General features: G+C 38.9%; 2 protein-coding genes across 2 annotated transcripts in view; one reads left to right on the plus strand and one right to left on the minus strand.

The window, feature by feature from the left end:
• Positions 1-15,828, minus strand: part of SYN2 (synapsin II) — a 424,624-nt gene that overhangs the window by 96,070 nt on the left and 312,726 nt on the right. The gene's annotated exons all lie outside the window — the stretch shown is intronic.
• Positions 4,536-15,828, plus strand: part of TIMP4 (TIMP metallopeptidase inhibitor 4) — a 45,180-nt gene continuing 33,887 nt past the window's right edge. The window contains exon 1 of the mRNA XM_034775493.1: positions 4,536-4,982. Coding sequence (XP_034631384.1) covers positions 4,856-4,982 — 127 coding nt within the window. The 5' untranslated portion in view covers positions 4,536-4,855. The remainder of the gene's footprint in view (positions 4,983-15,828) is intronic.

The raw sequence follows: 15,828 nt of genomic DNA on the forward strand, positions 1-15,828 counted from the left end.
CATTTAGGGATTTATATTGGAAAATAATGTAATTGTTTGCTGTAACTGTTCAAAGTTATTGTGTCTAGAATATTTGCACTGCTTAACTTAGAATCATAGAATATCAGGGTTGGAAGGGACCTCAGGACAGGGCTGGCTCCAGGCACTAGCCTGGCAAGCAGGTGCTTGGGGTGGCCACTCCGGAGGGGGGACAGCACGTCCAGCTATTTGGTGGCAATTCGGCGGACGGTCCCTCACTCCCACTTGGAGCGAAGGACCTCCTGCCAAATTGCCGCCACAGATCACGATCGCGGCTTTTTTTTTTTTTTTTTTTGGCTGCTTGGGGCAGCCAAAACCCTGGAGCCGGCCCTGCCTCAGGAGGTCATCTAGTCCAACCCCCTGCTCAAAGCAGGACCAATCCCCAACTAAATCATCCCAGCCAGGGCTTTGTCAAGCCTGACCTTAAAAACCTCTAAGGAAGGAGATTCTACCACCTCCCTAGGTAACCCATTCCAGTGCTTCACCACCCTCCTAGTGAAAAAGTTTTTCCTAATATCCAACCTAAACCTCCCCCACTGCAACTTGAGACCAACTTCTGGCAGACCTAGTCAAATAATCCTCAGTTATTTATTTGCAATATCAATGTTTGTGGTGATCTACAGAGAGCAAGAGCCGGCAGAGCCTAGTATATGGCATGCCTATAGTACTTGCGTCCAAGATCTTGGGACATCCAGCATGTTGTCAGATGTCTCTAGAAGGGACTAGTGTACCACAACACCAAAAGCAGTGGGGCTGGTTAAAAAGAAAACCTTGAACTCCAACTGTATGCTCACAGGCTGCCAGTGAAGATCTCAGGGCATGAGTATGGTAGACTCTCGGTATGAAACACTGCTTAACCAACCAGTGGGCAGCCACACCTTTCACTAACTTTAATTACCCCATGTACAGTGCATTAAAATGGACTACCGTGTCATCTTATGTTGACTTTCAAATATTCTAATAGTGATCACGCAATGACAATATTTCTCAAAATGGGGATGTGCCAGACTAGCTGTGTGCCAGGCACATACAGGCCTCTCACAGATGTTATCCTATTATTAGCAGAAAAAATTATAAAGATTGCAGCTTATTTTGTGACTAAAACAACTTGTTCAGAAAGTTTAGGAATCACAACAAAGGTATAAAGGTTCTACTGACAGTTGATCAAGTATCAGTGGATCCACATACATGATCAACTAAACATGCAGATATAAGACCCAATCTTGAAAATGTATGCATATCTATTTGCAGGATCAGGTCCATACTCTGAAAGGTAAAGGTATAAAAATATTTATTGGCTTTGAAAGGCTTTTTTATCTCAGTGACTCTCCATCAGATTTGTTTAGTTTATAAATTCAAAGCAGCAATGGAGATAAACCAAACCCCTGGATCCCAACATCCTACAACTTTGGGGAAGTTCAGATCTGGATGTGAACTCTGTAGTCCACTTCTAACTGCCCACACTGCAAACTCACCCTAGGATCTGGGACTGAAGCTGCACATTATTACTACTAAGAAAGATTCTGCAATTGGAACTTAGTTGTTAATTGGTGTTGTTAACTTGGTGATGTGTGAGACAGAAAATAATCCAGCTCACCTTCACATAGCCCTATTCCCTCTCCTACCAGGAGTAAAAAATAGACACTTATTTTTGTCAGTAAAGTAGATAGATATAACTCAGAATGCAGAAGAAGCACATTTGCTAAGTAATATCCGTCATTTATAGTCAATAAACTTTTCTAACCATAACCACACTTTAAATGTTCCACCTGTGTGCAGATGGCTTTGAAAGACTTTCTTAAAAGTCTAATTGGATTGGAGCCTGGAGTGGCTTCACGGAGTATTAATGCAGATTATAACAAAAAGAAATTTATTTTACTGTGCTTACACAACTACCATACTTCTGTAGAATATAGCTCAAGATTTGATAAAACATAAAATTTACTTTTGTCATGTTTACATTTCTGTAGTTGGCTCTACTCTTGGTATGTCTACACTTAAAACACTGCTGCAGCTGCCCCACTGTTGCGCTTCAGTGTAGACACTCACTATAGCAATGAGAAGGGCTCTCCTGTTGCTTTAGTTAATCCACCTCCCCGAGGGGGCAGTATCTAGGTTAACAGAAGAATTCTCCTATTGAGCTAGCACTGTCTATACTGGGGGTTAGGTTGGCATAGATGTCTCACTCGAGGATGTGGATTTTTCACACCCCTGAAAGATGTAGCCAATATAAGCTCCCACTGTAGACCAGCCCATAATCTAATGTGTGCATCTAACTCCCAACCCATAACCAATGACTGGAAAATAGTAAATAGTTTATTACTAACCATTTTTATAAATTATTTTCATTTTTGAATTAATATAGTGTGTGTAAAAAGTAATTGTGCTGACAGCACTGGACACCAAAGTTTACAAGACAGGTAGAGCATGGGCAAGTGGGAGGGTCAGCTTCTCCAAAATATCACACCAATGTGCCTTAAGTAGCCATCATATGGACAGTCTATCTCTAAATAAGCTATTTCATCCCCCAGACCCATTCAGTCTTTGGGCTTTGCTAAGATGGTCACCAATATGGCCTATTAGTGCTATTTGCGACAGGAATTATGTGATATAGGGTACTTGTCCTGTAGAAACTGGTCAATCATCATCCAATCATTTCTTCCAGGCCACCAAACAGCCATCACATTGCCACTTTCAGTCCCTATTATCCTGAGTTAGATTTCATAATCGATAGATCTAAACTATTGAGCATAAAGGCCATTAAAATACCTTGCCATAGCTTAATCCATAGCCTTTGTTTCTGACAGAAGTTAAATCGAAGGCTTTTTAAAAAAATTCTTGCCTGGGATGTGCACTACTAAATTTTTTTTTGGTCTCAGATTGCAGAAGAGGTGGAGGGACACTGAGACAGTCCAGCTAATCCTGAGAAAGAGGTGGCCGTCAGAGCTGTAAGTGCATGGGAAGCAAAGCAACATAATGTGAAGCAGGAAAGGTATGATAGAAGTGAGTAGGGGGCATGGCGATTTGAGGAACTGCAGTTGATTTCCCCATGCATAGTATCCAGAAGACTACTGGCACACATGGGGCTGTGAATAAAGATTGTAGTTTGTGTATGCATGGGACAGCTTGATATGAAAATTTGATCTCAAACTTGGGTGCAATAAAGAACCGCCAAACAGAAAGAGAGTTCAGAGTAACATCTGCAAAACTAATGCATTGTCATCCTTCAAAACGTTCCTTTTCTCTGATGCCTTCCAAAAAAATGACAATGATTGGGCTCGTGGTTTGCTGATGCCACTGCCCATCATACTGACCAATACTGTTTCCTTGTACTCCCCCATCTTTGTATCCGTATCCATGTGTTGTCTCTTGTCTTATACTAAAGGCTTGTCTATGGAACAAGCTAAGGTGCGAGTCTACAGTGCACCAGCTAGCCGTGGCGTAATGTTCCATGTGGACATTGCTATAGCACAGTGAAAGTCCCAGAGTGCGCATTCTGGCTTGCCCCGCAGTAACTTGTCATACGGACAAGCCCCTAGATTGTAAGCTCTTCGGGGCAGGGACAGTATTTTTGTTCTGTGTTAGTACAACATCTAATGCAATATAGATGCTAGAGTCCTAGGCTGGAACCCCAGTGTTCAACAATCTGGACTTACAAATGTGTCTGCTAACTCGAGTTCTACTAACCCTGGGCTTACATTACAGGGTAGACATACCTAATGTCAGCCTATATGTAAGCCTTTCTCAAATGGGCATACACCACAGTCCTCCCTGCTCAGACCTTATCTTGCTATCTATGAGACACCTTTCATATTTGGGCAGATTCATGTGTACAAGCTATGTGAAGGTGGTTATAGGAGGAAGAGATCTGCAGATGGGGAAGAATATTAGCTTTTGGATTCTTGAATCAGGACTAGCTATGCTCTGTGCATGTTGAGTCACAGAAGCTCACAGACTTCCTAGCCAGCGCATGTGGAAATGGCATTTCATTTGAATAGATCCCATAACATGGGGACTGCAAAATACTAATAAATAAAAGCTTCACTTTGAACATATATCACTGGAATTTTTGTAAATCATTATTTCAAATTAAATATATGATGAAGTAGCAAAATGGCTTTTATTGCAGCCTGGATTTTTATCCAGTATTACTTGTAGTTACCAATTGTTCAGGGTTCACAAACAAGGCATTGAAACATTTCCTCTTCATGAATGAAGTTCTGTGCAGCCTGCAAACAGTCAAGTCATTTCAAGAAAATGTAGAGAGGGACAGGGGAAAGATCAGGGAATGCAAATGAAATCTGGCTTTAAAAAAGGATGTTAGCATTGCTTTTAGATACATTGTTTACTTTGGTCATGATAGGGAAGGTGAAGGAACCATTTATTTTTTAAATTAAAACTGGCACGAAATTCACAAGATTAATCTCTAATCTGTAAAAGATCATAAAATCAGTGCAGAAACTGATGTTTTTAAAAAGCTTTTGATTATTAATAGTCACACTGACTCATAATAACAACCTTATGATGCAATCCAGTAAAGTAAACTTGCTTTTGGAACAATAAACCTGTCACATCATTTTCACCAATGATGTGCTTTTTCCTTAAAGGAAGGCGGGGTTTCTTGTAAGTATCAGGGCCATAAATAAGAGGGTCCTATGTCAGGGAAATTAGAAGTCTGTTAACATAAGCGAATAGTCAGACTGAGCATTAGAGGGCTTTTCTAAACCATTTAAGTCTGTTGAAATTGAACTGCACAGAGATTAGAAAGTTTAGATATAAGATCAACAGTAAGAGACTATTTTCTTTTAGTTGGCCAGTTAGCCGTGTTGAAGGCAGCATGAATCCTGTGCACAGTACCTTGTTGTCTTCAGTGCTTCTTTTCACCCTCAGAATTCAGGAGCTGGTAGAGGCATGCAGCTGTGCCCCTGCACATCCACAGCAGCTAATCTGTGATTCTGCTTTAGGTGAGTCATAACAGCTATACAATTTTAACATTGCCGGTAAAAAAGCAATTGTAGCTAAATTAACTGCTGTGCTATTTTTCTGTACAACTCTCTAGGGGAATACATTTAACAAAGTAGTTTATTCTCTAAAAGGGTTTCAAAACAAAATGATTGGAAGATCTCATTTAAAGAGACAGGTATAGAAGAAAATACATTTGGTCTTGTATTTGGTAGTTGCTGTTCCTTTTTCCTTGCTTTTTCAATAAATGTTCTGGACTACAAATCGTTGAAACTACTGAAGTAAATTATTTAGTGCATTTTCTTTACAAGAACCAGCTTCTATATTAGTTCTCAAATTAAAGCAAGTAGGGAGGAATATGTTCACTGAAAGATTACTACTGTTCAATTTAATATGTAGTATAAAATTATATAATATATATCATATGAATAATATATATGTGCATTATTTATATAAATGCTGTAGATACAACTGGCTGCCACAGTGCTCTGTTTTTTTTTTTTAAAGGGATGTGTTGAACTTAGTTGATCTATGATGTACTACAATATAATTGGTCTTAAATGTATTTTTGGTAATTTTGGAACAAATAATTTAGCAGGCATCTGATGGCTTTTTAAAGTTTTCAATAGAAAAATTGGTCACAGAATTCTGTGCTAAACTTCACTGTACACTCATAAGATTACTGAGTTTCACATAGTAATCAACATATAGAAAAAAACCCTAAAGATCTCAAAATTAGACAACACAGGATAAGAAAATGTGACATTTTGCAGTCTTGCATTTTGCTCAAGCTGTGGATGGTTAACTTCAATCCAGTGTGAACAGTAAATGTAGAACATGAGTTTCCAAAGTGTCACAAAATTAGCATATCTATGGGATAGGCAATACCTTCTGCATACTGATTAATTGCTTTTATACACTGACAGAAAATCTTTATAGCCATGACAAACTCTAAGCTCTATTTGTGGCCATCAGTTAAATTGTTATCTAATCTGATTGTGTTAAGCAATCTTTTTATAAAGGTACCTACACCAAAGATTACAGATGGGGGTAATATGAGGTGTAGACAGAAATATCAGTTACTTTTATTGTAGCTTAAAATTATTACACAAAACTATTTGTCTGATGTATTCATAACTTGAGGTTTTGCTGGATTTGACAGTAGAGAAGAAACCTGAGATACTCATTACATACAGTATTCCTTTAGGATAAGGCAAATTACAAGGTTCAAGAGTTGGAGGGTTTCTCCAAATACATTTTATAAAAGGTAGATTTCTGCTACTCTCTAACTCACTCTTCATCTATAAGTAATGGAGGCAGAAAATAAAATTACAAAAATAAAATTTACAAATATATTTGGACTTCATCCTCAAGCCCTAACTCACACAAACAGTTCTGCTTAAGTCAATTGGACCATTCACATGAGGAAGGGCTATATGATGGGGCCCTGTGTTTAATATTAATTACATTACGTGGTATTTATTCATGCTGTAGGAAGGCATAGAGCTATATACAATAAATATTCACATATATATATCATATTTGCTATAAACATATAGAGCTGTATTCTTTAGTCTGCTATGGTTACATTGCACCGTATAGGCAATGCAAAGTGGTCTTAAAGTGACCGGAAAAGACCAGTGGAGAGAAATCCCTCATATGGGGGAACTCTCTACTGACAGAAATCTGGCTGAGGTAGCTCTTCTGCCCCAGCAGTCTTCCCTGCAACCCCAGAGCAAAAGGGGAAGGAGGAAGTGTATTGGGGGTTTTCTAGGGGCGTGGGGACAAGGAGGGGAGAGGGAACAGTCCTCTGCTACACCAGATCCTCCCTAGCATAAATTAGGGCTGTCCTCCTGCAGCATTAATTTTCCCACCAGGCCAGGCAGGTCTGAATTAGGGAGCAACAAGTGGCTTCTCGTAGCCATGCCTCTCCACTCTTGGGTGGATTGTAGAATCAGGGCCACAGTATATTTCACCTCCACTCTAGGGATGTAATTGTGGTTGGCTATATTCCTGGAGGTTTCATTACATGACAATCTTTAATTAAAGATTAATTTTTAATTCTTGGAGACTGCAGGAGAGTCCTGGAGGATCAGAAAACCTATTCCGCTCTCACTCCCTCGCACAGTTATACTTTTTGCCAAAAACCAGCATACCCTAAACCTCTGCTTTCCCTAGCACCACTTTTATAGTCAATAAGATGATACATTAAAGCTAGATTTTTGTTTGACTTTAACATTTACAGAACTCCAAATATTTTAATAAAAGAACTTGGGCCTTGGCTCCTTCACCCATTGAAGTTAATGGGAGTTTAACTCTTAACTTCAATGGGAACTGGATTGATCCCTTTGATGTGACGGTTGTTAAGACTTTAAAACTCTTGCAGAATTGAGAAGCATTTTCCCTCATGCAAAATGGTATATCTCAGTTACACAAAGTAAACAAACAAAACAATACCTATAAATTTTACAATGAGTCTGAAAACTGAGGCAATGCCTTAAGCTGTCCTGTTTTATACAGCACAATCTAGGACATGTATTGAAGTGATTAAACTATATTTCAACTTCAGTTCCTTTTCCTCTGAGGTCATTTGTGATTTGGGGGGAGGGTTAAATCAATAGATCTTACTCCAGCTACTAGCTGAATGTATGAGGCCACTCAGAAACCTGAACATTCATGTTGGATCCCCAAAAAGAAACAAATAGAGAAATTAATGAAGTCTGGGCCAAGCACTTTTCACTGTGACTTTTGTCCATGTGATTAGTGGGGCAACACTTTGTCTTTTCCTGACGGGGTGTTATTGTGGCTTTAGGTTGTCTTTTTCTAAACACCCATAGCTACCAAATACCCTGAGTAACCTAGTGAAAATCATGGACTTTCTAACAAATATAGAGCGAGAGGCACCCTCTGATCCTGTCACTTCCGTGAGAGGATGGCAAAGAGAGAGAGAGATAATTTTAAATGCACCAGTGTTGTATGTACCAGGAAGGGCAGTGCGATGGGTTAATGGATTCAGCACAAGGCTATCAGCCAGGAACTCATGAGTTATAATGCCAGCTCTGCCACTGACTTTGTGTGTGGCCTTTGACTAATTGCTTAGCCTATCAGCCTCTCAAGGCATAAAGTACTGGGCACTAACTGTGAGCAGGTGAGTGGTTTTACCCCACAGTTCACTTCAGCGGGAAGGCAGGGTGCCTTCATCTCTTTGAAGGTGAGCAGCACCTCTCAGGAGAGCTTTTACCTCATAGGGTGTTGTGAGGAATAATTAATCAGTAATGCTAAACATCTAATAGTGCTAAAGTTATTATTACTCTATTAAAGAAATCTCAAAAACAGTCTATATTGAAGGTTAGCTTCATGGATTCAGAAATGCCTGGAAAGATTCAGAATAGCTTCACTTTAGCTAAACAGTAATGTGCAAAATACTCCCATTGTGCTGTACTGATTTCTTCAAATGAATGGGGTATGAGAAGCACCGGTTTCAAGCTTATACTAAGAAAATTTCTCTGATAAATTCTTGGGGTGAAATCCTGGACCCATTGAAATAAGTAGGAGTTTTGCTGTTGAGGGGGGCCAGAATTTCATCCCTGGTACCCATTTTTAATTGATTTTCATATAAAAAAACAACCATACTCAACGACCTGTATACAAAAAGTGTATTTTTGAAATGCTAATTGTGTGTCAAGAGTTAAAATAACTTTTTATAAATACCAACATTCTTTAAACTGTTCTTTATGCCATTCTTGTGATGAATTTAACTCAGTGAGGCAGGCAGCATAAGTAGAGTTAGTGTTTTGGTAAACAGCAAGGTAAATAGATAAGTACCCTGCACTGCTACCTATTGAGTGTAGGGTTCTCCATCTTTGAAGTTAGCTGGATTCTTTCTGGGTTAAACACTTTTCTTTCTATAATGGAAACAATATTTTGTATTTGAGCAACTGGCACCACACTATAACAGAGATGACAGATATTGGGCACAGATTTGTAATCTCAGACACTAGTTTCATTGATTTAATGAAGAGTGGCATGTCTCAAACTATAAAGGAAGCCTCATGGCTGAAGCTCAGCAGCACTTCGAGCCTGTTAAAATCCTTATAAGTCCATTGAGATCTGGCAATGCAAAAAAGTGTCAGACTATATTAAATTTTATCACATATAAATATAATGGTAAACATTTGACTTAAACCCACAAAAACTAAGTTTTGAAAGTCATCTCTGCCTAGAGATGTGTTGAATAGACATGGCCAGGTAGCTTTCACTAAGTTGATGTGAACATTTTCACCATTCTGTTTCTTTTGATTTTATCATCCCCATAAACTCTGCTTTTTGTGAAGTGACTACAAAAATGTTCAGTTTTGTATTTAAATACATTCATTTGTACACTTTCAATGTGGAAAACAGCTCTTGAGAAAAAAACAGACCTATTTTGACTGGATGTAACTTACAAAATTGCAGAAATGTAGAACTGGAAGGGATCTCATGAGGTCATCAAGTCTAGCCCCCTGAGCTGAGGCAGAACCAAGTAAACCTTGACCATTCCTGACAGATATCTGTCTAACCCGTTCTTAAAAACCTGCAGGATTCCACAACCTCCTCCCTCAATAACCTGTTCCAGTGCTTAGTTATCATTATAGTTAGAAAGATTTTCCTAATATCTAACCTACATCTCCTTTGCTGCACATTAGCCAATTACTTCTTGTGCTACCCTCAATGGACATAGAGGACAACTGATCACCAACTTCTTTGTAACAACCTTTTACATATGTTATGTCCCCCCATCAGTTTTCTCTTCACCAGACTAAACATGCCCAATTCTTTCAACCATTCCTCATAGCTCACATTTTCTAAACCTTTATCATTTTTGTTGCTCTCCTCTGGATTCTCCAATTTGTCCACATTTTTCTTAAAGTGTGGAACTCAAGGCTGCACACAGAACTCCAGTTGCGGCCTCACTAGTGCTGAGTAGAGCAGAATAATTACCTCCCATGTCTTACCTACAAGACCCTTGTCTGAAATATTGGCCAACACTTCATGTTTGGAGGAAAAAATGGGGAAATTAATTTAAAGTAGGTTTTATACGTTGTTAATATACTGTGCACCTCCACTCTACTCTTAATTTACCTCATAGTTTCTAGATACTACAGCTCATGTAGTCTTCCTGAGAACAGTGTGGATGAACTTACTAAAGCGCTGATCCTGCAAACATTTAAGCCAGGTGAGTAGTCCCATTCTCTTCAATAGGATTACTGATGTGGACAAAGTTAAGCATATACATAAGTGTTTGCAGGTTCAGGGCCACGGTTTCCACATGAGCTGTAATAGCTACACTAATAGCAAGTGGAATTAAAAATTGATGGGCCAGGTCTTCCAGCCCCACTACTGTTTTGGCAGTGTGGAGCAGCTGTAATGCCAGTTTGGCCAGCTAGTGGAGGGTTCCCCTCTGTGGGGGAATCCCTGAGTCACATCGAGTCACTGCAGTGGTTCATACTCCAGACCTTACAGTCCCCTGATGCCCCGTCCCACCCCCCAAATCTCCAGAGGGGCCAGAGCCAGAAAGGCATAAATTAGAATATCCCAAGGCTGTTCTAGCTTAGGGCTTGAAACACTATAGCAGCACAGCTGTAGCACTTCAGTGCAGACACTACCTATGCTGATGGGACGGGTCTCTTTTTGGCATAGGTAATCCACCCTCCCAAGAGGCGGTAGCTAGGTCGATGGAAGAATTCTTCCATGCACCTAGAGCTGTCTATACTGATGAAAAATGCTATATGCAAGTTGGTGGTATTATTATTATGTAATTAAATTTATTCAGCTCTGGAGACTAAATTCATTGTCTGCCTGAGGGATTTAAATTATGCTCTTGGTGAAGATCTCAACCCAACCTTAACTATGAAGTAATTCCAGAACCATCATGATGCACAATATTAGTGAATCTTATTCTCGCTGTACAATGTAATACTAAAATCATATACACAAAGGATGTATTTTCCTATGTGCATATATACAAAACATCTATAATGACTTCATAGATCCCTTGTTATTCTTTCTTTTAAGTGTGCTTTTATACACGTGAATAATATTTTCAAACTAAAAAAGTCAATTATGCAAGTGCCCTACTTATTTCCAAGTAACTTTTACAAAATCCAAGTATAGCATTGGGCCAAAACAACCATCATGCTCTCACCCAGTGTTTAGTGTTTTGGAAACTACTGCCGAAGCTACTCCCTGAATAAAGCTCCTATCAGAAAAGGGGGCATTATTAAACACCTTTTCTACAATTCTTTTTAATCCCATAAAATCGTATTCATTGGAAACCCCATCAATGGTGCAAATGTCTTATGTATTGCAATTAAACAGTCATAGTAGTAAATATTATTTTCTTAGGCAACAATACCCCCAAAGCCTATATCTCTCAAAATGCTAAGAACATAAATTATATTGTGGTGAATTGGCTCAGCCAAACGGAGTGCTGAGATGCTGTGCCTTTACTGACACGCCCACATTTTACACTCATTTATCCAGTTCCTCCCCACAACTGCAAATGTGAGGTGATCCAATTTGCACAACAATTGCCTCAGCAACTGTAAAGTACGCAAATCTTTGTAGTCTGATTAGCTGAAAGTTATTCTGAGAGAATCAGAGCAAAGAAATTTGCAAAATTATTGTGCTGAAAGCCACAGAAGGGAAATCTCCCTTTTTGAGGATCTCCTCATGGAGATTCCCCTATAACATCTTGTTGGAGCTATGTAGGATTTGTTTTCGCATGGTAAAGCCTGGAGGCCTTGTCCCAAATGTGGTAAATTTACCCTAATTTGTAGGAGGGGCGGGGAGGAGTGTAGGGCTCGAATTGAGTCAGTCTGCCAGGATTCCCCTTACCTCCTTGGGATCAGTTAAATCGGGTGAAGAGGGAATTGAGGGGCGCGGGCCTCTGCAACAAAGATAATATAGACTGGGGCTGTATTTCTTTTCAAGATAAGTTTTGTGTGGATAGCAATAAGTATCCACATCCAGCCTTACAACTGGATACGCACTTCTCTTCATGGACCATCTGGTCTAAACTCCTTCTCTTTGCACTTACTCTTGGATGGGAGTGGATGGGGGTGGGCAAGTGCCTAAATGCGTGTTCCAAGTGCAAGATGGTAGGTTTCCTGCACATGTAGATCTAGGGAGGTCCATATGTGGTTCATGGTTATTATACAAATCTCTCCACTTTGATTAGCTCTCAATCCCTATGTTCAGAGTGGCTACTGCTCTCACAACTCCTCATTCTTTATGCCCACAAATATGGGGCCTAATCCTGCCACCTCCTCTTTCCTCTCACAGGTAGTGCCACTGACTCAAAAGGTCTATGGAACTATTTTTGCAAGTAAGGAGTGAAGTAATTGAAGTTATTCTTGTGAATAAGGACTGTTCGTGTGAATAAAATCTGCAGGATGAAGCCACAGCTGTTTCAGGTTCTTAGATACAAACAAACATTTTGAGAATGGTACTGCCTAAAAATTCCTCCAACTTTAGTTTTGGTGGCCAAATTTTTAACTTGCTTTTCAGCTCAGAAAAGCAAAGTTGTAAACATTTAATAGCACCAACACTAGCATGCAGTATGCAAAGAAAGAACAAGAAATAATTTCCTATCTACTAGAAACAGTGTCCTTTGGAAACCAGACATTCATACAATGCACAGTCAATCTGTGGAATTCTTTGCCAGAGGATATTGTGAAGGCCAAGACTATAACAGGGTTCAAAAAAGAACTAGATAAATTCATGGAGGATAGGTCCATCAATGGCTATTAGCCAGGATGGGCAGGGATGCAAAACCATTCTCTGAAGTGTCCTTAGCCTCTGTTTGCCAGAACCTGGGAATAGGCGACAGAGAATAGATCACTTGATGATTACCTGATCTGTTCATTCTCTCTGAAGCACCTGACATTGGCCACTATCAGAAGACAGGATGGACCATTAGTCTGATCCAGTATGGCTGTTCTTATGTTCTATGTTCAAGCACTGAGTTCAGGTTGCACTTACTTTACTTGGAAAAGATGATACCAACTGTAAAATATCTGGTTTTAGTCAGTATCAGAGCTAGTTGCATCAAGTAGTAAAATCAATTATGAGAAAAACCTAGCTGGTTTACAGATTTAAAATTAACTCCAGAGCAGAGACTCTTAATATTAGGTATGTTTTAAATGAAGGGGGATAGGAAAAATTCAGGAAATCAGTTATATTTGTAAGCAAAGCATGTATTGCAGCATTATGGAATTATAAATCATGATTTATCTAAACATTCTACACATAAATGGCGTGGAAAGCAGAATGCAAGCTTAAAAATTTAAGGACTAAACTTATATAAAACATAAGAAATATGCAGTACTAGCAAATTCTTGAACCTACTAGACCCTGACTTAAATTCTCATCTTGTTTGTCCCATAAAAGGTGGTGTTTCTCCATAACCACAGTCCCTCCTGGATTCCAAAGAAAGGGATGTGTAGTTATGAATGGAAATCTATAATAAAAGGATATATGCTGTTGTATAGAGTAAAGAGTATCAAGGCAATGTTATTCTTCAGCTGAAATTGGAACAGATGTTCATCACTGATCAAATGATGTGGTATTTGTGGCTTGTGAAGCAGAGAGAAATATTTCTTTAACATCAGTAGCAGCTGTAAAAACATTGCAGAAGAATAAAACTGACCTTGAACAACATTAGGAAGTTATTTTTCTATAATATTTATTTAAGTTAAAGTAAGAGTACTGTACACATCTGCTTTTTTAAAAATCAAAATCTTTCCCTGTTTCCACTTGAAAGTTTATAAAAATATACATGTAAAGCCCTGATCCACAGAAATTTAATTTATTCTGTTATCTACAAAAAATAATTTAACCTGGGGTCAGACTTGATAAAAAATAGTTTAATCTGGGGTCAAACTGGATAAACTCCCCCCATAACACTGGTAGTTTCTCCTTCCCACTCTAAAAACACAAGTACTCACAAAATCCATAAGTTAAACATATGCCTGAAAGTTGTACAGGCAAGACTACGTCTTGGTAAGCTCCAGAGAGAAGTGCTTTAAACTCAAATTCCCGTTAAACATAACTTTACAAAATTATTTCAAAACATTTTCTAACTACATGTGTGCACATAAAAAAAAATGAAAGTGTTATATAATGCAATTAGAACAGCCATGCTGAATGGTGATGCAAATTATCTTTGGCATTAGCTATATTGAACTAGAACATATCAATGAGTGTCTATAATAAGGCGACTTTTGGAATATGATTCTTATTACTTATTATTCGTCAAAAGTGAATAAAAGAAGAATGGAGCTGTTGCTCTATTCTAATTATAAACTGTAACAGAAAGGTTTTTGTACTACTGACTCACCAGTGTAAATTTATAATAGCTGGCATCGCAGTGGTGCCTTCTACTGGTCGGCATGCCAAATCTGTTCAAATATGTTCGCTATTTTGCTTCTCGTGGGGCTATAGTATACAGAGACTTCTACTACAAATCCTTCCCTGACCTCAAGGGGTACAGGCCTGCCTGTGGGAGCTAACGGTCCTAGGGTTCACTCTCTAATGCCACAAATTTGTGATTCAAATTGGTGACTGTGGTGTCCATTAGTTTGTGACCCCAAATTCCTTACATATTGGTTCCTATTTGCTAGACCCAAATAAAAGCTCTTCTGGGCTCCTTCTAATGTTTGAGGTGTACATTCCCCCCTTTTTATTTTATTCCTTTCTCATCCATCTGTCCATATTTTCTTGGTAATGTTGTATTTGGAGTCCATCTTAGGTTTAGAGTTTAGTCTCACAGTAGAATTTTCACTTGGTTTGAGCCCTGCTAGTGTTTTGAAGTCCCTCTCTTTTTAAATTCCATTTGGAATTCCCTGAATCCAGATGATACATTTTCACTTCTAAGGATTACACTTGTAAATACAATATAATAGTCATTGAATGCTAACTGCTCTACTCCCACCCTCTGGAGATGCAGTATCAAGCAACTATATGTGCCTATATTATCCTCGAGAGGCTGCCTTCCAAAGGATAAAAGTCTACTATTACTACAGCGAATGTGAAATTCTCCTTTCGCCCAACTAATAGAGACCTGTGTTTATGGACTCAAAGGTTATGAGGTCACTGGGTTTTATTTGTGGTGTTCTGTATATGTGATTCAGCTAGGCTAGTTATTTTGCTGATTGCTATAAGCTTGTGTCACTGGGGTAGCCACTAACTTTAAAGAATATTCAAACACAAAACAAGAAGAAAATAAACAATTACATCCTAAAAAATAAAATACCTCTTGCACCTTGCACCGAATGTTGCTTGATTCTGGCTCTATTAGGCTCCCAAGCAGGGTACATTCTAATGATGGAGACCCTCAATTCAGAAAGCCATCCTACTGAACACAAAGAGTGAGAGTTCTGAAGTCTCAGCAGTAGCCTAATTCTGCTCCCATTTAATTCCATTTGGTTTCAACAGGAACAGAATTAGGCCAACACTGAGCAGTTTTGAAAATCCCAACAGAAGTCTTCATACTTCATTTTGGGATGAAACGGCTTCTCTGCTGATCTTGATTGATTTAATGATATATAAGTTGATAAGTGTGTGCTCTCTATAAACCACATCACATGCAGGTGTTTAAAGATCATTCAATAGTATCTTGCTATGTACCCCAAAGAGAACAGGATGTATGTTCAGAGACTTGAGTACAAATTCTATGTTTTCATTCCCACAAGAATCACAAAGGATGATCTAGAACTTCTGCACATACTTCAAGATGAGCCCAATGTAGAGTCAATTGCTGTATTGAAGCTTGGAATTAAGAAAGATCTGCATGATTATTGAGAGGTC

Source organism: Trachemys scripta, chromosome 7 (assembly GCF_013100865.1).
Source record: "Trachemys scripta elegans isolate TJP31775 chromosome 7, CAS_Tse_1.0, whole genome shotgun sequence".
Lineage (NCBI taxonomy): Eukaryota > Metazoa > Chordata > Testudines > Emydidae > Trachemys > Trachemys scripta.